Below are 22,730 nucleotides of genomic sequence, written 5' to 3'. Positions count from 1 at the left end.
GAAGACTGTTGCCTTGGAGAGCCTTGGACTGGCTCTTTCTGACAGCCTTTTAAAAAGATAGTAGCGGCAGTTTACTTTTTGAATCTCTTGCATAAAAAGAGAAAGACAACCAGGAGAAAAGTCAAAAATCCTCGTGAAACATCTGCACATCAAGATACCTCTCATGACCCCAAAATGTGAGCAGGAATGAGCCATGGATGCTTCAGGACCTATCAGCATCAGGGCAGGAAGCAATGGAGAATCTGAGAGACCTGAGAATTGGAGACCCCCAACTGTATACACAGTTGGAGAAGGAAATGGCAACCCACTCCAGTGTTCTTGCCTGGAGAATCCCAGGGACGGGGGAGCCTAGTGGGCTGCCGTCTATGGGGTCGCACAGAGTCGGACACGACTGAAGCGACTTAGCAGCAGCAGCAGCAGCAACTGTATACACGTCCTTGCTAGAAAGCATGGTGGGTCAGCTTGAGAACAGCAGCTGAGATGAGGAGGGACCTAGCAGATTATATCCCAGGCTTCCCACCCATACTACACAGTAAGCCCAGAACAGGCGCTCACTTGGTGTTTGTTCTGTAAATAAAGATCAAAAGACATTTTCCCGGAGATTCTTTCCAGTATTTGTGGGTGGGAAGCAGGAGAGGACAAGTCTTTGTTTTGAGTCATGTGGATGAAAATTCTTTCTGCTTCCAAGGGTACCCAATCCTAGAATCAGGTTGGCAGGCAGGCAGGGAGGCAGAGGCAGTGCTTTTGCTGAGCGTGTGGGAAAAAATCCCTCCATTTGAACACACTCATGCTCACACTTGCGCACATACGTTCAGTTTGGCCTGGGAAGAAGCGGTCCTACTGAGAGGCGAGGAGAAGATGCTCCTCAGCTAAACCAGCAGCTTCTGACATCAATTCTAACCCAGACATAGCAGAGTCTCTTTACTGAGGATCTTCCAGATGGAGAGGACGGGGTTGGGTTCTCAGCCTAGGGTGGCTGAGGGAGGTCCAGTTCGTGTCAAATCTGTGTTCAAGAAGTAGGTGCAGAGCTGCCCTTTGCCTTTGACCTTGATGATGCCCCGGCTGTAGCAGGTGTAGCCTAAGGACTGCAGGGCCCAGGCTGTCTCCTCTGTTACCTGCAATTGGAAAGGGCTGAGGGAATGTGGGGGTGTCCTTAACCTCATCCCCCTTGCCCCCGCACCTCTGAGCGGCTCCCTCACCTGAATCTTGCCCAGGACGCCTGTACTCTCCATGCGGCTGGCTACGTTCACCGTGTTGCCCCAGATGTCATATTGTGGTTTCTGGGCCCCAATCACTCCAGCCACTACAGGTCCGTGGTTTAACCCTGACAAGAGGTGTGGTAAAGAGGGGCCCTGAGGGGGAGTTTTGAAGAAGGAGAGGGGGGAAAGAAAGCTCAGGGAGCTAGACTGAAGGGGCTGGGGGCCTTGGAGGAAAGGAGGACGGGCTAGAGGAGTGCTGCTTAGGGAAGGAAGTAGATGGGCCTCCTAGCTTCATGCTCCATCCCAAGGGGTGAGTCTGGAGGGGTTTCCCGGGATGAGCTGGGGAGCAGCTAACAATGGACTTGGGGGAGGGAGAGCTTGGGAAGGTGAGAAGGAGGTCCCAAACTGCCCCAGGAAGGGAGGGTCCTCACCGACACGCAAGCGGAAGTTGTTGAATGAGTGCTTGTTGATGACATCCAGCTTAGACCCAAGGGCCACAGCAAACTCTACCATGGTGCCAAGGTGGCTGCAGCTTTGCTCAGCATCCTGGCAAAGGGTCAGCCCACCAGGATGGGTCAATGAAGGCACAGAGATAAGGCCCATTATTGGCCCACCAAGGAGAGCCCAAAAGAGGGTTAGTAGGTAAGGAAGGGATGCGGTACCTGCTGCGCATCCTGTCCAGAGGTGGCGTTCAAGCCGGTAGCTGCCATGTAGGTGCTGCAGATGGTTTTGATCTTCTCCACCCCACTGAACTTGGGCTTGGAGAGCAGCTGTACAGAAAGGAGGCTGTGTCCCCAGTCTCTCTGGATCTCTCCCAGAAGCCCAGCCCCAGGCTTTTGGAAGCTCAAGGACCAGTCGTGGGGTCAGGGATGGTGGCAGGGTGAGAGTCGGCAGTGAGCAGAGTTGTTGGGGAGGGCAGAGCTGGGGCATCAGAGGAGGAGCAGGAGGGCTGGGGAGGGGAGGATGGTCCTCCTGGCCAGGAGAGTGAAGTGGAAGGAGGGCCTGGTGGAAAATCCTAGAATCCAGGACATAGGATCTGGGGGGGGGCCCTTGGAGCTGTCACCTCATCAAAATCAGCGATAATCTCATTGAGCAGCCGCAGACACTCTAGCCCCTCGTGGTTGACGCTGGATTCAGAGTAGAACTCCTTAAAGTCTGGGACTGAGGCGAAGAGGACGCACACACACTCATAGGACTGGTGGTAGAGGTCCTGGGGGGCAGGAGGCTGGGGTGAGCGGCTGTGCCATGTTCTTCCCCTTCTGGTCTATATGGGTCCTCCTCCCTGTGTCCACACTCCTCCCCCTCAGTTTAAGAAGGGTCAGGAAGGAAGGAGAGGGGTAGGGTCAGGTTACCCCAGGGATGTGACTGAGGAGTTAAAGATTGGGTCTCATTGCAATTCCAGGAAAGAGAGAGGTTCGGAGTCAAGATCACCTCACAGCAACGTGAAGGGAGTCTCTTTTGGAACTGGGATCATATGCATGGGAATTATCTTTATAGCTTATTGCTGAAAAGTGTTGTCAGCTTACAGAGGCAGCTATATTTGGAAGATAAAATGAAGCAGTAATAGCCTCCAGAACTCTGAGAAATAAATTTTGCTATCCAAACTAAAAAAAAAGAAAACCAATGGTGGGGAAAAGAAGAGTCAAGAGCAGCAGCATCCAGCAGAAGTTTCTGCAGGGATGGACACGTTCTGTTGGCTGCACTGTTCTATATGGTGGCCACTGGCCAAAGCAGCTGTGGAACACTTGAAAGGGAGCCAGTGTGACCGAGGAACTGAATCTTCTATTTTAATTAATGGCCACGCTGAGGCTAATGGCTACCAAACTGGACAGTGTGGGGCTGGAGAGATGGGAGGACTGTGTCCTTCACACAGTTCCCGTTGACACTCCACGAGGCTTTGGAAGGGTAGGGAGCAGCCATCGGAGCGGACACTCCTTCCCAGTAAGACCTTGGGAGGCAGAGACTGTGCTCACCAAAGACAGAGCCTAAGAACTTGTAAAAATGGAGGCCCCTGACAGGCATGGGGGCTTGGGCGGCTGCCCAACCCGTCAGGCAGGAGTCCAGACAAGATGGGCCAAGCCAAGACTTTCGTCCTCTGAGGCTCAGGAGTTGGGGGTGGGGAGTCACCTCATTGCGCCGATTCTGACCAATGAACTGGGGGGCCACGTGCGCAGGGAGCACGTTCTCTAAGAGCAGCCGGGTCAGGTTCTCCATCGTCTCCGTCTCTTCCTGCTCTTGCCTTAGCTTCTTCTTCCACAGAAAGTCCAGGCGGCAGTAATATTCGTTCTGCGGAGGGTCACAGGGGGCCATGGGGAGACACAGCACAGGGGGGCCCAGCTTCTGAGCATTCACCCCTCACTCCATGATGCTTAAAACCACACTGTACTCCCAGTTTAGAGAAAAGCTTAAGGTGCAACTCTGCCCAGGGAGACTGCCTCGAATCTAGATTCAAATGAGGGAGGGCAGTAGGGGCAGAGGATTTTTCCTTAAACATAATTTTCCTAGATTGGGGTGGGAGGGAGGGGCGGAGGGGAGGATTTAAGGGCACTCTCCTTGGGGAGCAAAGAAGAATAAAGGGAGCAGGAAATTTCACTTAGAAGCTGCCAATGGACAGACCATTTGGGTTCGCCCCTGGAAATATGAGATTAAGGGAAAGGGTGAGAGAGACTAAATCACATATATGGGGACCCAGCCTCACCCTTTCTAGGGAGGCCCTGGAGGGCTGAGCTGGGAGACTTACCTGCCGAGCCAGGACTAGGAGGGTGAAGAAGAAGATGAAGAAGGAGACTGCTCCCATCAGTTTGGGCTCCTTCAGCACCCCTGGCCTGAGGAGGCCACAGATCAGGGTTGTCCCATGACCTCCCCATCACTCCCCGCACCAGCACCCACGTGGCCCTTGGCCTTTGCCCTGTGGGTGGTTCAGGCAGAGAGATGAGGACAGCTCTGCTCGGTCCCATCCCAGCCTGGGCCCCTCTGTGCAGCGGCCATGCGCACCTGGAGTCCAAGGTGCCCAGATAGAGGCGGGCGATGAGGCAGTCGGACAACCAGGCGTGGGAGTGCAGGAAGACGGAGCAGGAGGCCGTCAGCCACAGTAGGAGCAGCAGCAGCTTCAGCTCAAAGCTCATGTGCAGGAAGAGGGAGCAGGAGAGGAACCCCAACACGCAGCAGTGCATGGAGTACTGTGGGGCCAGGCAGGGTGGTCAGGAGGTGGGGCCTGTCCCAAGGGTGGGGCGGGGGACACCCCAGGGCTCCTGTCCTATCGAGGGGGGCAGGGGTGACAGTCGCACAAACACACACCGAGTGGGGCTCGTGTCTGCCCCTGTCCGCAGGATGGAGTGGGGGAGGGGCCAAGGGAGGCTCTGGAGAAGGACGTCCAGGGCTGTGAGGGACACTCACTGGGACGCTGATGAGAGGCAGGGACCCAGGGAGCTCCCAGGAGAGGTTGGAAGCCATGGAGGATACATTGGGAGCCTGGAAAGGGCAGGTTGATGCTGCTGGTAAGAAGACCTGTAGGAGACAAGGAGCTGAGGCGGGAAGGCAGCTGCTTGGGCCTGATGGTGACTTGAGCTGGGTTTCAGATGACCCAGGGGTGAGTCAGGGCTGGACTCTGCCAAAGTGGTGGATCCTGCTATCCTCCCTGGTTGGTGAGGGAGACTGGTGCTGGGATCCTTGCTGGGAGTGAGCAGGCATCCCCAGAGTGGGTGACACGAGCACTAGTCTGTCATGCATCAAAAGATCCATGATCCAAGATCCCTGTGTGATCTTTTGCCAACCACGTAACCTCTCTGGGCCTCAGCTTCCACTTTTGTAACTTGGTTGGGGGATGATTGCTAAGGTGTTTTTCAGGGATAGAATTCTAGGAATGATTCTAAGTTCTAAAAATCCTGCCAAACTCAGCTTAATTGTGTAAGGTAGGGCTTCCCTGGTGGCTCAGACAGTAAAGAAACTGCCTGAAATGTGGGAGACCCAGGTTCAACCCCTGGGTTGGGAAGAACCCTTAGAAAAGGGAATGGCAACCCACTTCGGTATTCTTGCCTGGAGAATCCCACGGACAGAGGAGCGCAGCAGGCTATAGTCCATGGGGTCACAGAGAGTCAGACACAACTGAGAGACTAACACCACTTTCATTTTCAAGGTAAGTAAGGAAGAGCTGCTTACATAGAAAAAAGATGGGAAGAATGTCCACCAAAGTGTTATTAATAATGATGTTGCCCAGGTGGTAGGTTGTGCATGACTATAATTTTCATTTATACTTGTCCAACATTTCCAGTATCCCCTGGCCTTAGTCCAGCTGTTCTCCCAAATCCAAAAGTCCTCTTTCAGCCTCTGGAAGGTCCAGCATGCCCTGATGGGGGTGCATAGGGCCCCTTCTCTCTCACCAGACTGGTAATGGCCATGGCGAAGACGAGCAGGATGGCAGCGGTGCCCAGAGCCACTCTCAGTCCTGGCCGTGTGGCCACCAGGACAGACAGGGTGGGTAGCCAGTGCAGCATCTTGGGGCCTTTCAAGACACACTTCTGTGGAAGGAGCATGGGGGTCTTAGCCACGCAGCTGGAGTGCCACTATGGGCCAGGTTGTGGTCAGGGCCCCCGCTCACCACTCTGCCCCTGTGCCCACCTCACCGTCAGATGCTCTGAGAAGCAGATGAAGAGGAGGAGGAAGAAGAGGAGGAAGGTGATGCTATAGGTGATGGTCAGAGCTGGAGGCCTAAAGAGAGACAAGAATGAGGCCTTGAGGAGCCAGAATAGGCTTTCGGTGTGCTGGGAAGGCATCCTGCAGTCTGGGTGGGAGATACAGGGAAAAGTGGTCCTGGAGATCTGAACCGGCTGCTGCTGAAGCCTAGGCAGATGAAAGACATTTCATACTGACGACCTGGGAAAGCTGCAGGGTCTCGGACAGTACTGGGATAACGCAGGGACAATTTTCGAAGGGACGGGGGCTCATGAGAGTGGCCGAGCATCCATCAGACTGGTCTCTGGGCTTTTGGGCCAAAGTTCTTTCACCTGGCTGAGTTTTGAATGAGTCCTCACCCTTCCTAGCAGCGAACTAGGAGTGAGGACCTACTCTCTAAGCTCATTTGCTGTGAGATTTGGATTTCTTAGTGGAAACAAAAGAAACCCAAATCTCACGGGACTGTTGTGAGAACAGAGAGACAGGCACGTGAAAATGCTCGGGGGCTGCAGAAAGCGCACAGGATGTAAGACGGTGAGATGAGGGCTACGGTTACTGGTTCCCCAGAACAAGTTTTTCCATTTCCTCTGAGGTTCAGGGCCCTGGGCCGAGGGGACGTGAATAAGGGAAGGAAGTGTGGGTTAGGGGTCTGGAAGAGCCAGGGGATCTCTTTTGGAGAATCAGGGCTTCCTTTGTCTAGAGGCCTCTCACCTGTTTGCCACCAGCATCTGGATAATGAAGTTGGAGAGAAAAACCAGGAAGGTGCAGGCTGCATAGTATTTGAAGGCGGGGAGTGCAGAGAGCCGATACTGCAAGGGTTGGGGAGGGGTCGGCACCAGTGCTGCTCATCACCTTGAAGGTGTCAATCCCAAGCAAGGAGGGGGTCCCCAGCCTCACTGTCCCACCCTCCAGTTCTGACCCAGGAAGCCCCTACCGGTTCTCCAAGGAGCTGTCCTCCTTCCTCTCATCACCACCCCATAATTCAAAGGACTAATACAAGCCCTTCACCCGTCCAAGGTCACAAACTGACCAGAACTGGGAAAGGGAGGTGGGACCACAGCGCCTGCCCCTCCCCAGGGCAGAGAAACTGAGGTTGGGAAATCCTCTGGTGCCATCTCCCCAGCCTACCTCTTTCTCCATCTCCTTCTCTCTGAAGTACAGTGTCAGTGGATTGAAGTCCTTTGACTGTTTCCACTGTCTGAAGGGAGGCGGGGGCAGAAAGCCCGGAAGAGGAAGGGGCAGGGAGGGGGGCCGTGGTCAGGCGAGTGGAAAGACTAGAGCTGGGAAGGTTTTCCCTTCCTTTCTGGGCAGAGGAAGCACTGTCCTTCCTCTGCCACCTGAGCCCTGGCCTCCAGCCCTCCCAGCCCTCTTCAGATCTCCATACTTCTGAGAATTGAGCTGTTCGATGACCTGGAAGAACTTGGCATCCCCAGTGTCTAGTTCATCGTCAGGTCTCCGCAGGGTACGGCTCCTGCACAGTGAGAGCCCAGCCTGTCACCAGGAAGACCCTCAAAAGCATCTGGGCAAAGCAGGAGCAGCCCCCCAGGGAGGATGTAGGTAGGTCACAGGGACAACCCCACTCAAATTTGCTCAGGCCACCTCACCGGTCCAGGCTCCACTGGGGGCTGAAGGAAGACAGGGCCTTCTCCTGCAAGGAGAACACAGGGATGGAGGAAGATGAAAGGTGGTGGGCATACTCCACCATGGTGGAGCCTCTCTGCAGCGAGGCATTTCAAATTTGCACAGGCCTTGACTTGAGCATCTAACCCAACTCTGTCTCCCCCTTTCTATCTTTATCTCTGGCTTTATATACACATCACCATTTCTATCCCCATTTCCATCTCTACCCAATCCCACAAACCACATTTATTTCTTCAAGCTTCTTTCTGACCTTTCAGACTCCAAGAATCTCTATGCCCTCTGATTTCCTCACAGTTTCTATCACTTAAGAGGCAACCCTGGATCTTCTGTAGGCTTGATGGCTGTGATTTCTTGTGTCTCATCTTCCCTAAGGGCTGCAACAGATTCCAAAGGCAGTGACTTGCCCATCACCCCATGCCAAAAAAAAAAAAAAAATCCCTGTTGGTTGAAACCGGAATGGCAATGCAGAACACTTGGAATCTCCTCTGTCCTTTCATGGTGATCAGGCTGAACTGGGAGGTGGTAGGGGAGAGAACCAAAAATGGAGAAGAAGGGGGAAGAGGAAGAGGAACCTGGTTAGAGTCACTCTCTTCTGCACCAGAAGGGATATGCGATGTGAGAAGGAGCATGCAACTGGGGATGACCGCCAAGGAAGGAGGTGAAGTGCCGCAGCCACTACCCAGGGCAAGATGCAGGGTGACGGTCCTTCCCCACTCCCCTCGCTCACGTGAAGGAAACAGGTCACAGGGCGGCCACCCTGTGGGTTTGGCCCACAAACCAAAACCCTGCGTCCGTGAGAGGAGCAGAGAGGGAGAGACAGAGTGATTGAGAGGTATGTTTCAGGCATGGAATCATCTATACATCTACACCTGAGTCTAACTCTTATCAAACTACCTCCTGCCCTCCCCTATGCCTATACATTATTTAAAGGCAGGGAACTATCTCATTCATTTCTGTCTTTTCAAGAACTACCCTAGTGCATGCCACATCGCAGATACTGAAAGACTGTAGAAGGAATAAACATGGATGGGTGGTAGCCCCCACACAAACACTGCCCAGTCACCCCATAGTTCCACATTGTTTAATAGCAATCTGAGTGTGATTCTCAGCATCCCTAACATTTAAATGAGACCCTGGAACGTCAGGGACTGAGAAGGGAGTTTCTGGGCTGGTGTGGTCCCACATTGAAAGATACCTTAGAACAAGGGGTTCCCACTCTGCCCTGACACTTATCAGCCTGCATGACAGTGAAGGATTTAGGGAGGTCTGGCAGGGTTCTGAGGAGGCATCCCCACCATGACGGATGAGGATTGCACTCAACACTGTCTCACAGCCCCTGGGCAAGCCCCCTTCTCCCCTACGCCCACCGGGAGGCCTCATCCTGCAAGTCACTGGGTCTTGGGTCCTTCCTTCCTCTCCATTCCACCAGCATAGCATTCTGACCTCTCCCCTTCCCCACGCTGAGGCACTCAGCCACTGAGCCACTGCTGCCAAGGTCCTCCACCCCTCCCCGCTCCCCACTGCGCACTGATCTCTGGCCTGCTTTCCTGTTGGATGGGAGAGGAGCGGGGATGGGACACAGAGAGGGTACTCTGGAGTCACCCCGTAAATCCAAGCAGGTCTACCTGGCTTAGAAGATTCTGGGAAGATCTATGGACAAGTGGCTAGGAATGCTGAACAGTTTTGGGGAAGATGGGGTACAATGGAGGAGAACAGGCTGTGGAATTGAATCCCATGGCAAGCCTTCAGGGACATGGCCTGGGTTCCTGCATGAGAGGGTTCAGGCCACTCGTCATCAAGTACCAAGAGCCTGTGGGGGAGATGCAGGCTCTCCCGGCAGGTGATGAATCACTCCTTACTTTGAAGTGCTTTGCATAGATCAGCCAGTAACATCCTGTCCTAGCTTTCCCCAGATAAGGGGCGGGCCAGCCTCCCTGCCCTCTCCCCGACTCTGCCCACTCATGGTTACTTCCTTCTTCAAGGCCATGAGTGATTTTCACTTTCACCTCATCTTATCTGTGTACAAGTGCTGGAGAGTGGGGGCAACGGGTGATTGGCCACCACTGTCCTGGTCCCAGTAGGGACTGAAGAAGAGAGCATGCGGTCTGAGCTAAACAGACCCATTTCCTGGTGGGAATGGGTGTGCAGCACTGGCCTCAGAGTTAGGAGGGAGTACGGTTCCAGGGGAAGTGGCTTCCTGAAGGGAGGCTGGGGAGCAACGGACACGGTGTCTATGGGGTCTTGAGTCTTCTCTGAACTGAGCTCAGAGGGAAGTCATCTTTGTCCTTTCTCTGAAAAGAAGGGCAAGGAAGGTCCTGAACCAGTGGCTGAGGTGACCAGACAGTTCAGGACCTTGGGATGTCATCAAGGGACTCCCTGGTGGAGGGGGCAGGCAGCGTTGGAAGTGGGCCACGGGGGTGGGTTGATGCTGAGTGCTGGGCTCAGGAAGGAGATGCACATACCGGGAGAGGGGTCGAAGTGGACACAGGGCTCTCCGCATGGCTCAGGTGGGCAAAAGGCTTGGCTGCACCCCAGGACTCCAGGTAGCGGGTCATCAGCAGTGACGGACGCATCTTGGGGCCCTCAAGAGAGGACAGCAACCCTCCTGCAGTGCCCTTCTCGTCCTCCTCTGCAGCCTGGGCCATATGAGGGCTGAGTCAAGATCACGTTGACTTGACGTCCCCATTCTCCCCACACTCCTTTAAGGCTTGGGTCCCCTCCCTTGTGATACCCACATCAGGACCCAGGAGCTCAGTCTCTGGCATGGACGCGATCAGGCTCATTGGATGTCAGGGTGGGCCAGGTCACAGGGTCCAGGCGGGATTCTTACCCAGGGGTCGATGACCAGGTAGGTCGGCTCCCCTAGCTCCCGAAGGTATGGGTCCCGGTGTTCTACGGCTGCATCCTCCACAGCATAAGCCCCGGCCAGCAGGGCCAGAGTAGCCCCTGTGATATGTACTCGTCTGGAAGAAGAGGGAAGGGGGGTCAGGAGGGAAGGCTTCCAAATCTCTCACTTCTTTCAAGGATCATTCCTGGACATCTGACTGCCAGCAAGATCCTGTGCTACAGGAGATGTCTCCCAGCTCCCCTCCCTGTCCCCAGGACCTCCCTGAGCCCCACTTGAGAAGACGGTCATTTTAAAGAACTATGAAAACCAGGCGTGTGGGAGGCCTGATGGGTCTTTTGCTATAGCCTCCTGGAGCCCCAGCTCTCACCCTGGCACTCCGCTCGCCTCCATGTGGTTGGCCAGAGTGACATCATGGGACCAGACATCATATTGCCATTTCTGTAGCCCGATGACCCCGCAGAGCACGCTGCCTGAGTGCACGCCCACACGCATGTTGATATCCACACCCGTGGCTGCCCGAAGTTTCCTGAGCAAGATGTGTAGAGAAGAGTCTGAGTGCTGACTTCAGCCCTACCTGTACTGTACCCCTCCCTCTTTCCAGGAGGACTTCCACCATCCTGTCTGCTCCTCCGCACGTCCATCCTGCCCGCCCCAGCTGACCTGATGGCCCGGCACATGTCCAGCCCCATGCGCACACAGTTGATGGCGTGGTCTGGCAGTGAGAGTGGCAGCCCGGAGACACAGTAGTAACAGTCTCCCAGGATCTTGATCCGCATGCATTCGTGCTCCTTGGGGAAGGGTGTGCATGGGGTGGGGGCACCTGGTTAGCAGCCAGAGGAGGCAGGAAGGAGCTGGGACAAGTGGGAGCAAATGTGGTATCCCTGAAGAACTTCTGAGGTTGGGTGTGTCGAGATCAGATCTAGGGCCTCCCTCAACTTGATATGGGGCTGGCTGAGGTTTTCTATGTGGGTGTCTTTCTCAGAAGGGCATCTGAAGGGTTGGGAGGTTTGTGAATCTCTCCAGCTTTGGCACATGTAGGGTGTATCCAGATTTGAGCATATGAAAGTCATCTCAGGATTGAGGGTTTTTTTGGGAGGACACCCAAGATTAAATTCCTTGGGGGCATCCCTGACGGCTGACAAGGTAGCTAAGCTGAGGATGCAGAGGGCAGAGATTTCCCTTGGAAGGGCCTCCTAACATTAGTGCATCAGAAAAATCCATCTAGATTTGCTTGTGGTGTCCAGAGACACCTGTGCTGGGACTCAGAGCCTGTTCAGGGGTGTTGTGGTTGGGGCATCTGTGAGGATGTTGAAAGTTCCCTCCAAATCTGAGGTGTGCAGTGAGCAGTTCCATACCTGGGGATGTTTGAGAGGGTTTCCTACCGCAGTGGAGTTATCTGGGAGCCCTCATGAGCTTGGAAGTGGGACAGGGATCTTATAAGGCAGGACCTTCCCTGGCAGGGTCTCTCCAGGGTGGGGAGTTTGAAGGTGGGGAAGGAAGCCCCCTCTGACCTTGGCGATTTGGTCGAACTTGCCAAAGAGCTCGTTGAGCATAAGCACCAACTCCTTAGGGGAGCACTCACTGGCCAGTCGCGTGAAGCCCACGATGTCAGCATACAGCACGCTGGGCAGGGCAGATGGCATCAATGGGGCTGGGGTCTCAGCCCACACCCCCTCCCCTCTGACCACCCTTCATACCTGACTCCCTGGTGTCTCTTGACATAGAGGCTGTGGAAATTGTTGGTGCTTTCTGGCCGTGACCCCTGTCCAGCCTGCAGTCGTGCCATGATCTCCTCCTTCATCTCTTGGGCCAGGTAGGCAGGAAGGATGGACAAGAGAAGGTGTTCCTGAGGGAGGCAACTATGAGCCCCAACCCTCACCCCCACTCCCTAGAGCCAGGAGCCCCACCCCCTCAAACCCCTAGGAGCCCACAGACTCCCCCAGCGCCAGAGGCGTTCACCAGAGTGATGGTCCCCACCACCCACAGCCCGGCTCCAGCTCTGCCCTGCACTGATCGATGTTAGGGATTAAACTTCCAGCACCAACACAGGAATTAGAGCCCTTCGTTTAATATCATAAGGCTCTAAAGTGCTTTCACAAGATTCAGGTTTTTTGAACCTCACAGCAGCCTTCCAAGGTGCGCAATAGCTATATTTTATAAAGGAGGAAATAGGTCAAGTGACCCGCCTCAAATCATTCGGTCTCCGGAGCCCGGTTGTGTGACCCAAACAACTCCTCTCTCCGAGCCCCAGCCCCACTCGGCCTCCTGGCCCGGAGGACCTGATGCTTCTTCTCGGTGTCCAGTCTCCGCCGCGAGTGCAGGGAACTCAGCGCCTCCCGGAACGTGGCGCGCAGCGCGCGCTCCATCAGCGCCTTGTGATAGACTCCGGCCGCGTTCCCGCACAGAAACAACACCGCGTTTGCAGCCAGCTGCGGGGAGGGCCAGTCTCAGAGGACGCTGCACCCCGGGGTGGGGGCGGGGGGCTAACTGAGATGGCAGGGAGGACTCTACAGTTAAGAGTATTTCGAGGCAACTGGTGCCGCATTGTGGTGTCTGTAGGGGGCTCTTCTCCCACACCCCACCACCCTATCCAGACCCTTGGTTGCTGCACCAACACAGCCTCTTAGGTCTAGAAACCTTCTGCCGGGAATACCTCTCCACTATCCCCGCCCACGCGGCAGCAGGAAACTACTCAAGCTCTAATTTTTACATTCTCTGTGAAGGTTCTGTTATCCACATCTGTCCCCATCACCCTGGTCCCCCGGCGAACCCCCTTCCCGGGGTGCGGGGAAGGGGGCGGCAGAGCCCTCTTCTGGCGTTTGCAGGCATCGCGCTCGCACTGTGGACCAGCTCCACCAGGTCTGTGTTTGAACCCTGCACCCTGCCATGGAGTCAGCTCAGCGAAACAGCTGGTGAATGCCCAGAGGAAGCAAGCAGCGCCCAGCGGAGCCAGCCCCGGACGCAGCCTGTGCTTCCTGTGTGCTCACCTGTGGCAGCAGCGCCGGCCGTGAGTCTGGCTGAGGCCCAAGATACAGCCCAAGGACCAGCAAGTGGGAGAGTGAGGAGGTGACACCCGCAGTGACAGCGTCCCGCATGTCCAAGGGCAACATGGCATACACAGTGAAGATGACAAACAGGAAAAAGGACACCTAGGGGAGACGGGCACGGGAAGTTGCAAGCCTATGCTGTTTGGGTGCAAGTGGAGGCCTAGGAATGCCCATTGCCCTGCTCCACCTGCCTCACCTGGTCCCAGGCGCTCACCACGCCCCCAGTGAACAGGAAGCTGTGGCCTAGTGCAAGCAGCGCTGCCCACACGAGGCCTGACAGGGGACGCGTCCAGCGCTGCAGTCGCTGCTCCCGGGAAGCCAGGACCAGCAGCAGTGAGAAGCCGCCCAGAGCGCACAGCACAGTGGTCAGGAAGGCTGGGTCTCCGGCCAGCTCCTGGTGGGGAGGGGGAACTCGAGGCAAGATTGGAATGTGGGGTTTGGGGAGCTTATCCAAGAAGAGGAGGAGCAGACAGCAGTGAGCAGAGCACCTCCACTTGTCTTTCACATTAGATTGAAAGACACGAAAATGCTAATAATCTGTTTTTAATCACAGAGCCAGCAGTCTCCTGCGATTCAACTCACTGTCTCGCTTGCATTCTGCAGGGTGATGGAACCTGGACCATCTACCCGGAAGACCTTGCTCCAGCCTCATATTGGCCACTTGTGAATCTATGGCCTTTCTGAGCCTCGGGTTTTTCACCTGTCAGATAGGAACTATAGCACCCCTCCCACCCCCACCCCACCCCTGGAATCCCAAAGCAAGTGAAAAATTCTAGCTCATAGAGGGACTTAGCATGAGTGGATCCAATCTGGCCAACTGGCTTGGGAAATTCCCTGCCTGGGGCCCGAGGCTCGCAGTTTCAGGCTCTGTCCCCACCTCCCAGTGCTTTGGCAGGGGGACACTGAGAAACTCCCTTGCCTGCCTAGGAGCTGGATCTCCCCATTCCTCAAGGCGTAGAAGCACCACCCCATTCCCTGTCTCCACCCTTTGTCCCCACCTCTTCCTGGACTTGGAGGAGGACCATTGGTCTCATCCAGTGGGTTTCCCACCTTGCCTCCGAAATGTGGAAAGAAAACATGGAGCAGGATATTTCCAGAAGTGGTACTGAAGAGCCCTTTTCCCCCACAAAAGAAACTGGAAATATGTTATCTGGGGACTAAATGAGAGCAGGATGGAAAGTGCTTTCTGGGAGTCTGCGGGTACAACTGCTGAACAGCCCCCGAAGAGGGAAAGAAAACCAGGAAACAGATTCCCATGGGGCCCAGTGTAATTTCCCCCCTGGAAAATCAGAAAACCCGGCATTGGATTTATCCTAGGACCAGCAGATCACAGGCGCTGGTAAGATTGGTCAGACCCACAGAGAAATTAGAAGCATCGAGGGCCCAGCTGTCTCCTTGCATAGACCCAGAAACTGTGCCCTGGGAGGCAGTGACTTGTGTGGGGTCACTGCAGCTCCTAGCAAGGTCCAGAACTTGTTTCCTGGGTCCCAGCAAAGAAAACACATTGTAAAGAAGACCCACGAAGCCCAACCCTGAAAATGCCCTGGAGGCAGTGCCTGTCCCGCAGTCCTCAAGGACGCCTGCATCAGAGACCCCCTCCGCTCCCCTGCTCACCCTGCCACTTGCCCAGGCAACAGGGAGCAGCGCCAGGAGCCCCAAGAGCACGATCAGCAGCAGCAGCAGCAGCAGTGGGTACTGCTGGCTCAGGCTGTAGTAGGTCTCGTAGAAGAGGTCTTCGCTGGGGGGCTGCCGGGGACTGAAGAGGCGGGCCATGGTCTCCCCGCGCCACACAGCCTGGGGGTGGGCCCCTGGGGCTGAGGAGGGCCAGGGTGAGTTACTGTCTGAGGCCCCGACCAGCCCCAGCTGTGCCCTTCTCACCAGGACCACGCCACTTGCTCCCAGACCTCCCAAGTTCGCGGCAATCCTGTCTCCTTCCAGGTATTCTCTGGGCCTCCCAGCCTTCTTCCAGCTGGTGGTGAGGGGACTCCCCACTCATTTAATGTCACCCCTCAAACCCAGACTGCAGAGGTGCTCAGGCAAAAGCCAGGGGCACAGGATTTAGGGTTAAAGCAAAGGAGCCCCAGCCTCCCCCTTTGCCCCCAACTCACGGCTGCGATGCTGCTGCAGCTGAACCGAGTAACTCTGGGGCAGGTTATGGAGTCAGCGTGCTGCTAGGCTAGTAGCTCATAGCCGGGGCAATAGGCTCTTCCCTCCAGGCGCCTCGGCCCCCTCCCACTTCCCCGATGGGACGGCCCGGCCCTTCCTGTGCCCTAGCCAGGCTCGGCACTCCCGCCTCCTCCCCCACTCTGATTGTCTCTCCTGACACCACAGCCTCCCCACATCTGTTCCCCTCAAGGAAGGGGAATGCAGACCACGGGAGAGATCCAAGGGGTGGTGGGGGGCTGCACCAAGTGTCAAATGTCAAAATGGGCCCCAAACCCTGGGTGTGGGGAGACTGAAGTTGGGCTGGAGCAAAAGCTGCCAGGGATGTGGGGAAGAAGGACATGGTGGTGTATGGGGACCAGGGTCTAGGTCCAGATGAAAGGCAATCCTTCCCTGCCCCTCAAGCCTGGATGGCAGTGCTGTGGCCACATCTGAGCGGTCTATACTCCAGTGGTGTCCAGCTCCATGGGAGGGGCACATCTGCGTGTAGCTTCATGGAGCCATTGCTGTCCACTCCCAAATACCAGCTGAGAATCAAAGGTTTCCAATGCGTCCATGGAAGCAACCCGTGCGTGAATATATGTGGGGGAGGGAGGTGGCAGCATGAGGGCTGACCTACGAGATAGACTAGGGGTATCATGCAGGGCACAGATGTGCTGGGGTCTGAGAATTCCCAGGGAGAGCCCCCTCCCCAGGACTCCACTGCCAAGTGTCTATAGGCCAGAAGAAAAGGTGGTGGCAGGACCACAGCCTGTATCCTCAGGGTTTGGTTTAGGGTGGGGTCTTGCCTGTTTTACAGGAAGTGCTCTGCCTTGAGATCAGAGCTGCCCCAGGAGCCAGGATTCCTTCCTGCCCCCACCACCAGCAGGGCCCTGACTTGTGTGCCACAGCATTGCCCACCCACAGCCCTCAGCATCCCACTTCTGGCCACACAGAGAAACCACAGTGCCTCCCATTCCCTCGATGTCAGCTCCCCCATTTCTCATCCGTGTCTCTTCCTGCCCCTGGCTGAAGCTTTAGCCTCCTTCATGGTGCTTTGGTTAAAATTCCACATTTATTGTCTCCTGGGGCCACACAGACAGTTCAGGTGAAGGCATGATGGCCCTCAGAGACAGTCTAGGCTAGCAGCCTCAAGTCCAGGAGGCAGTTGAGAAGCTGCTTCAATTCTTGCTATTATGATACCAACCCTATGGCCCACTCCAGGCTTCAGGTTCTTGCGGTCCTTCTTTTGAACTTTTTCCTTGAGGGATGCACTGAGGGCCCCTATCCACGCCCCCAGGTGCCACGCCCTTCGTGGATAAGGCAGTTCCTCCTTGTATAATCATGCGGTTGTTGTTTCCAATCTGTACTCCTTGGCAGTTAAGGATGGTAGGAAGCCATGGCCCTTTAAGAGAAAGAGTGAGGATGGTGGGAGGATTAAGTGGCTGGAGATTTATAGTAAGGAGGAGCAGCAGGATGGAGGGGCAGCGACACCTCGTGTTAACCCTGGGGAAATGCAAGTGTGGGGTCTCGGCCTGCCTTCAGCCTTTCCCTACACGCTGCACTTTCAGAATTGGGTTTGCAGAAGCTAAAGAGGAGTGACAACTAACATCTGAGACTCTGATGTTGTTGTTCAGTCACTCAATCATGTCTGACTCTTTGCGACCCTATGGACTACGTTACACCAGGCTTCCCTGTCTTTCACTCTCTCCGGTAGTCTGCTCAAACTCAAGTCCATTGAATCGATGATATTCGGGTTTCTGATGGGAGACCCTCTGCACTGACACAGCGACAGTGGAATGGAATTTAGAGGTTCACAGCTCTGGTGTTGGGGCAAGTCCAAATGCTCAGAGGCCAAGTTGCCTTTGCTGGGTGACCTCAGTGGCTGTCAATTTCTTCATTTACAAAATGAAGGCTGGGGTAGGTGGGCTCTAGTCCTTTCTCATTCCCCCTCCCCAAATACCCTGGATCTGTATTTGGTCTTGAGGAAGAAGCTGGTGGAAGAAAGAATTGAGCAGGGAAAGAAAGGAGTGGGGAGTGGGTACCTGGTACCAGATTTGGTGTCGGAGCTCTGGGAAGCCAGTTGGTGTCACATCTCTCAGCCACCTACAAACAACACAGGGCTCTCAGGCTCCCTGTCCTGGGGCCTGTTCCCTTATGGCAGACACCCTCAGCCCCAAGTATTCCCTGGCAAGGGGACAGAATTCACAGGAGTCCCAACGCATTCTGTAGTCCTGCAAATGTCTCACCTGACTTCCTTGGGGTCCAGGACCTGGGGTCCAAGCAGAGGTGGGGCAGGGATTCTGGTTTCTGAAAGGTAAAGTCTCTGGAGTCTGAGGAGGTCGGGCTGTTGAATCTGAAGATGTCCGTGCTGTCCAGGCATGTGGAACCTGCTCTCTCTCAACCCTGATGCTCTCAAGAAGGTTTGTACATTTTTCAGGAACAGAGCTGGGGCATCCCTCCAGATTCAGGTTAATCATTTCAGAGACCAGGGAATCATGGCTTCCTGTGGTTTCCCTAGGACCGTCTATTTCTGTCCTTTCCAGGCCTGGACTGTTGCTGCCCCTGTGCTCAGAAAGGAACTCCTTCACCTGTAAGGATGGGGAGCTGGCTAGGCATGGAGGTGGGAGAGCCAGAGTAAACCCAAGGGAGTTGGGTCCATATCTGTTGCCTGGGAACTCAGGGCTGGGGTGAGGAGAGAGGGAACCATAGTCAAAGCTTAGAGAATGGTGGTCAGTGGGGGGGTCATTGAGTGGCCAAGGGAGCCACGTTGTGCCATCCTGCCCAGCTCTACGTTGTGCCATCCTGCCCAACCCCTGGGTGCGGGTGTTGAGTACTCACCATGGAGACTGCAACATTCATCTTTCTACCAGACACATCTCCTTTATTTACCAGATCAAGGGCTTTCTTGGTGTTTGTTCGGCATTCTAGAGAGAATGCAGAGTGGGTGGCAGGTGAACAAAATTTCTTTTCCGGGGGAAAAGCCCCTGCTGACAAATTCAGGCCTATCTTGATGGCCAGCTGGATGGCCAGCGCACCTTGGAAGGAAGGCCTCTTCTGGGGCTCATGGTGCCAGCACTGCTGCATCAAATCTGTCAGTTCTTCCAAGCCAGGAGTCTCAGGCCCAGAGGGGGGCAGCTCAGTCAGTGGGGGCCGGATCTGCCTCTCACACACTGCTTCCCGCACCAGTGATGTCTGGGGCACTACTAGGGTGGGGGTGTGTGTGTGAAGAGAAGGCATTCAGAGTATGAAGGCTACCCCATCATGGAAAGGGGTGGGGAGTGTAGGAGATGTGAGGAAGGAGCGGGGCAGTCTGAGCAGGTAAACAGGAGGAGGAGGAGGGCTTGGGGATTGGGGGATTAGGGGAGGGGGGCACCTGAGGTGAAGGATCCCAGAGTTTGTCTTACTGTCAGCTTCTCTTCCGGCTAGCACTGCCCACGTTAGGATCCCAAAGCTGCAGTAGACACAAAGCTGAGGCCTGACCCAACTGCTGGCAAGATTCCTTTCCATACAGCATCCCTTTGAAGGACCCAGACAGGTATAGAAACTGGGGATATATGTTTGGAGTGGGTGCCTTACCTGTAGACATCACTGGCCCTGGAGGCCTTCTGGTTTATATTAGCCAACAGTTCTGGGGCCAAGTAGGCTGGGGTGCACCCTGACTCCCCAGATCCTGCCCCTGACTGTGAGCCTCCCTGAAATGTGGACAGGCCAAAATCTGCCACCTGCAAAAGGGAGATAAGAAGGAGGAGATAGGGAATGGGCAGGTCCAAGAAACTCCCAGAACCCTTTTCTTCCCCCCTCCCCAAAAGTGCAGGCCCAGCCTTGTAAAGACGGGATGGAGGGTTAGGGGAGGGGTAGGACCAGTGGGGCCGCTGGTTGGAAGTCTGGATCCCCTCTCCATGGCACTGGGTTGAGGTCTGAGTCTCCTGGGCTAGATCAGCCACGGATCTTTGGAGGGCCCAGTGGGGTGGACCTATGGAACTGTCCACGTTGGTCAAGGCCTCTATCACCTGGTGTGGCAGGGGCCAGAGCTCCAGGCTGGGCCTTGACACTTGGGCAGCCCTGTGTCCAGAGGGAGATGCTGAGGGTATTCAGGAGACAGGGCTGCAGCAGGTGCAGGTCCTATGTCCCGTGGATGGGGTTGGAGCAGCTCTGGGGCAGGACTTTGTCCAGATGATGGGCTGGGTGAGGGATGGGCTGACCTTGGCGTGCAGCTCTGAGTCTAGTAGGACGTTGGAGGGCTTGAGGTCCCGGTGGAGAAGCACTGGGTTCTGGCTGTGCAGGTAGCACATCCCGAGCGCCAGCTCCTGCAGCAGGCGGCAGAGGAGCAGCCAGGGCCGAGGGCAATGCGGCTGTAGTAGCACCGCCAGGGAGCCGTTCTCCATGAATTGAGTCACCAGAGCCGGCCCAGACACGTACTCCCACTCCAGCTTCTCGGTGACCCCCAGCAGGAGCAGCACATGCTTGTTATGCAGACTGGACATGGCCTTCACCTCCCTGGATATGGCCCTCCTGCGCCCAGGAGAGGGTTGCTGTCAGTCATGCTCCTGAGAGATCCTTCCCGGCCGCCCTCAGGCCCCGCCCCGCGGCACGGCGGCCCCTCCTCCCCGGCCCAGCCTCCTGGACCAGACCCCGGCTCGGTCACTCACGAGTTCACGATCTTGACCGCCACTTCTAAGCCCCAACTCCTGTGATGTGCCCGGAAGACAGAGCCAAATCCGCCCTTGCCGATTAATTTCGGGTTCTCCAGTTCCTCGATGGGCACCAGCGGGGCTGAGGCACCGCTGGGCCTGAGACAGGGGGGCCAGTAACCAGCTGGCCGTGGCCCCAAGGCCTCCCACTCCCCTCCCAGCCCCACCCCTGTAACCGCGCCCCCACCTCCGTGACTCGGCTCGGGCTGTCAGTTCGAGCCCCAGCCTCTCCCGTGAGACCCACTGTGCCCTGGTCTTGGCACGGGGCGCATCCATATCTCACTCTCCACTCACCATAGCTTGGAGCCAGACATCAGGCTGGAAGATGAGAGAAGCTTCTGGAAGTTGCGAGCACCCACGGATGAAAGAGGGGCTGGGGGCTGGTGGCTGGGAGAGGGGTCAGTCTCCAGGCTACTTCGCGGTTCCGCTTCCCGCTTCCCCCGGTTGCTCTCTCTGCCTGAACCACTTCCTTCTTTAATTGATGCCCCTCAGTCCCGCCCCGGGGGCGGGGAAGGGCACCGGGCAGGGTCAGAACAGAAACTAGTGCTGTTCCCACGGTGTCAGGTCAGGTACAGTTATCGCTGGGGCTCCTCACCCTCCAGGAACCCACAACCACCTCCTACCGCTGGCCTCTCTCCTCTCTTCCACAGGTTTCCCAGCTCCCTCGCCTAGCCTGGGATACCGCTTCGGGGTTGGGGGGTTTGGAGGGTTGGTGGGGTGTGGCGCTGAGTAGGATATCATGGTCCTAGGCCTCCGTTCTTCCACAGCTGCCCTAAGTTCATAGCTAACACTTCTCTAAAGCTCACCACATGCCATTAGCTCAATTAATCCTCACATCAACCCTAAGGGGATAGGTACTGCTTTTGTTACTTCTTTATAGGTGAGAAAGCACTGAGAGTTTAAGTACCCGGCCCAAGCTGCCATGGAACTGACGTCAGAACAGGACTCTGAACCTTGAAGCTTTGCCATTTTCACAAAGGCGTCAGCTGGTGGGGAAGGTGACTAGGGAAGGTGTGGAGTGTCAAATGACCTCTATTCCTTCCGAATACAGACCTCTCCCAGGGTGCTGTGGTCAGTTAGGTGAATTGGCCCACCAGAGAGTTGCTGATACTGTGGTGTACAGGGCAGTGGAGACACCTCAGAGCCTCTCTGCCCTCTCTCCCCACAGCCACTTCTCCATTGCAAATTCTGTGGTTAATATTAATAAATGTTCCTGACAAACATGCTCTGGACAAGGGTCTTGGAGAACTCAGGAGCTTGGGGAGACTTAAGCATTCAGGGTTGACAAAAGGTGTTCATATTCTACCTGCCCAAGGCCTGACCATAGCTGAAGGTTGTGGAATTAGATACGACCAGCCTTAGGCACACAGTCCTTCATGGGGAGACTCAGCCCTGTGGGTCATGGGGCAAGACTCACTGGAAGGTGCTCACCTTGTGGAACTTTCCATCCTGTCCAGTGGTCCATGGACTCCTCTAGCCGGAGCAAAAGTGGTCAGCAGTTAACTATGGTTGCTCCAGAAACTGGAACTCCAGGATACACATCTTGAATTCTGATGGAGTCAGTGCATGCTATTTTTGACCTATTTAGGGAATTCTTAAACTGTAGTCCCTTTAAAAGCTGGTACAAGGTAGGTACCCAATAAATATTTGTTGAATTGGATTAATAAATGAACAAGCCAAATTTTTTGAGGCTTCACTGAGATGCTAATCATCCCAGGTGGTGCTCCATACTCAACCGAGAGGAGATAGGAGGTTGGCTTTCTTTATGGTTTGGGGTCTCTTCATGTACCTGCACAGTTGACAGAATTCATCTGAAGTCTTATAGTGATATGGTGGTATCTCACAGAATATAAAGGCAAGTCTGGCAGTTCCTCAAAAAAGTCTAGTTTAGGAGCTAAGAGCCATCAGAGAGGACAGTCATTCCTTTCATGATTCTTTTTGAGCTCATGGTCTCAACACCTGGCCTCCATTTGAGGAGAGTAGTCAGAAAGGAGTTAGAGGCGCATTTAAAAACCTTTTACAACTAGATTTCTTTAGATTGACATGCAAAGCTGAGAATCGGAAGAAGTTACTGTAAAGTGTGAGATTGGGGATGATGTCAGAACCTATAATCATTTTTGACTCAAAATAAACCAACTTGGGCTTCCCTGATGGCTCAGTGGTAAAGAATCTGCCTGTCCATATAGAAGACACAGATTCGACTCCTTGTCCAGGAAGATCCCACATGCTGTGGGGCAACCAAGCTTATGTGCCACAACTCCTGGGCCTGTGCTCTAGAGCCCATGAGCTGCAACTGTTGGAGCTTATGCACATTTGAGCCCATGCTCCATAATAAGAAAAGCCACTGCCATGAGAAGCCCTCATATCGAAACTAGAGTCTTCCCTGCTCGCCGCCACTAGAGAAAAAGCCCACACAGCTACAAAGACCTAGCTCAGCCAAAAATGAATACAAGTGCCCACTGAGTTTCCAGCAAATGTATGAAGAAAA

The 22,730-nt window shown here is 55.1% G+C and overlaps 2 protein-coding genes across 2 annotated transcripts; both read right to left on the bottom strand.

The window, feature by feature from the left end:
- Nucleotides 1–590: 590 nt before the first annotated feature.
- Nucleotides 591–15,600, bottom strand: ADCY4 (adenylate cyclase 4). Its single transcript, XM_055435571.2, has 26 exons — nt 15,515–15,600; nt 15,021–15,220; nt 13,603–13,800; nt 13,347–13,508; nt 12,639–12,788; nt 12,057–12,205; nt 11,871–11,982; nt 11,020–11,147; nt 10,727–10,885; nt 10,342–10,474; nt 9,974–10,147; nt 7,475–7,518; nt 7,255–7,341; nt 6,999–7,068; nt 6,582–6,679; nt 5,822–5,906; nt 5,579–5,716; nt 4,596–4,706; nt 4,194–4,378; nt 3,940–4,024; nt 3,327–3,485; nt 2,263–2,409; nt 1,862–1,969; nt 1,631–1,745; nt 1,200–1,324; nt 591–1,115 (listed from the first exon to the last, which is right to left on the bottom strand). The coding sequence occupies exons 2-26, from the start codon at nt 15,177–15,179 to the stop codon at nt 963–965; spliced, it is 3,234 nt and encodes a 1,077-aa protein (XP_055291546.2). The 5' UTR covers nt 15,180–15,220; nt 15,515–15,600; the 3' UTR covers nt 591–962.
- Nucleotides 15,601–16,588: 988 nt separating this feature from the next.
- Nucleotides 16,589–20,710, bottom strand: RIPK3 (receptor interacting serine/threonine kinase 3). Its single transcript, XM_055435948.2, has 10 exons — nt 20,537–20,710; nt 20,201–20,341; nt 19,754–20,063; nt 19,128–19,273; nt 18,956–19,002; nt 18,587–18,754; nt 18,390–18,475; nt 17,798–18,139; nt 17,594–17,654; nt 16,589–16,953 (listed from the first exon to the last, which is right to left on the bottom strand). Exons 1-10 carry the CDS (start codon nt 20,554–20,556, stop codon nt 16,757–16,759), a joined length of 1,518 nt encoding a protein of 505 aa, XP_055291923.2. The 5' UTR covers nt 20,557–20,710; the 3' UTR covers nt 16,589–16,756.
- Nucleotides 20,711–22,730: the final 2,020 nt, after the last annotated feature.

The sequence above is a fragment of the Moschus berezovskii genome, chromosome 9, assembly GCF_049115385.1.
Source record: "Moschus berezovskii isolate FMDL1 chromosome 9, NW_MosBer_1.0, whole genome shotgun sequence".
In the NCBI taxonomy this organism is placed as follows: Eukaryota; Metazoa; Chordata; class Mammalia; order Artiodactyla; family Moschidae; genus Moschus; species Moschus berezovskii.
Note: the sequence above shows the minus strand (reverse complement) of the source record. Positions and strands in the feature narration are given on the sequence as shown.

Coding starts and splice junctions, on each gene's coding strand:
- RIPK3 (XM_055435948.2), bottom strand. CDS start 20,556: ATGTCTGGCTCCAAGCTATG. Junction 19,274..19,753: donor ACTCAGAGCTGCACGCCAAG/GTCAGCCCATCC, acceptor TCCCTTTTGCAG/GTGGCAGATTTTGGCCTGTC. Junction 17,655..17,797: donor CTGGACCCCAAGGAAGTCAG/GTGAGACATTTG, acceptor TGTTGTTTGTAG/GTGGCTGAGAGATGTGACAC.
- ADCY4 (XM_055435571.2), bottom strand. CDS start 15,179: ATGGCCCGCCTCTTCAGTCCCCGGCAGCCCCCCAGCGAAGACCTCTTC. Junction 11,148..11,870: donor AGTTCGACCAAATCGCCAAG/GTCAGAGGGGGC, acceptor CCCTTCCCCAAG/GAGCACGAATGCATGCGGAT. Junction 1,970..2,262: donor TTATCGCTGATTTTGATGAG/GTGACAGCTCCA, acceptor CTTTCTGTACAG/CTGCTCTCCAAGCCCAAGTT.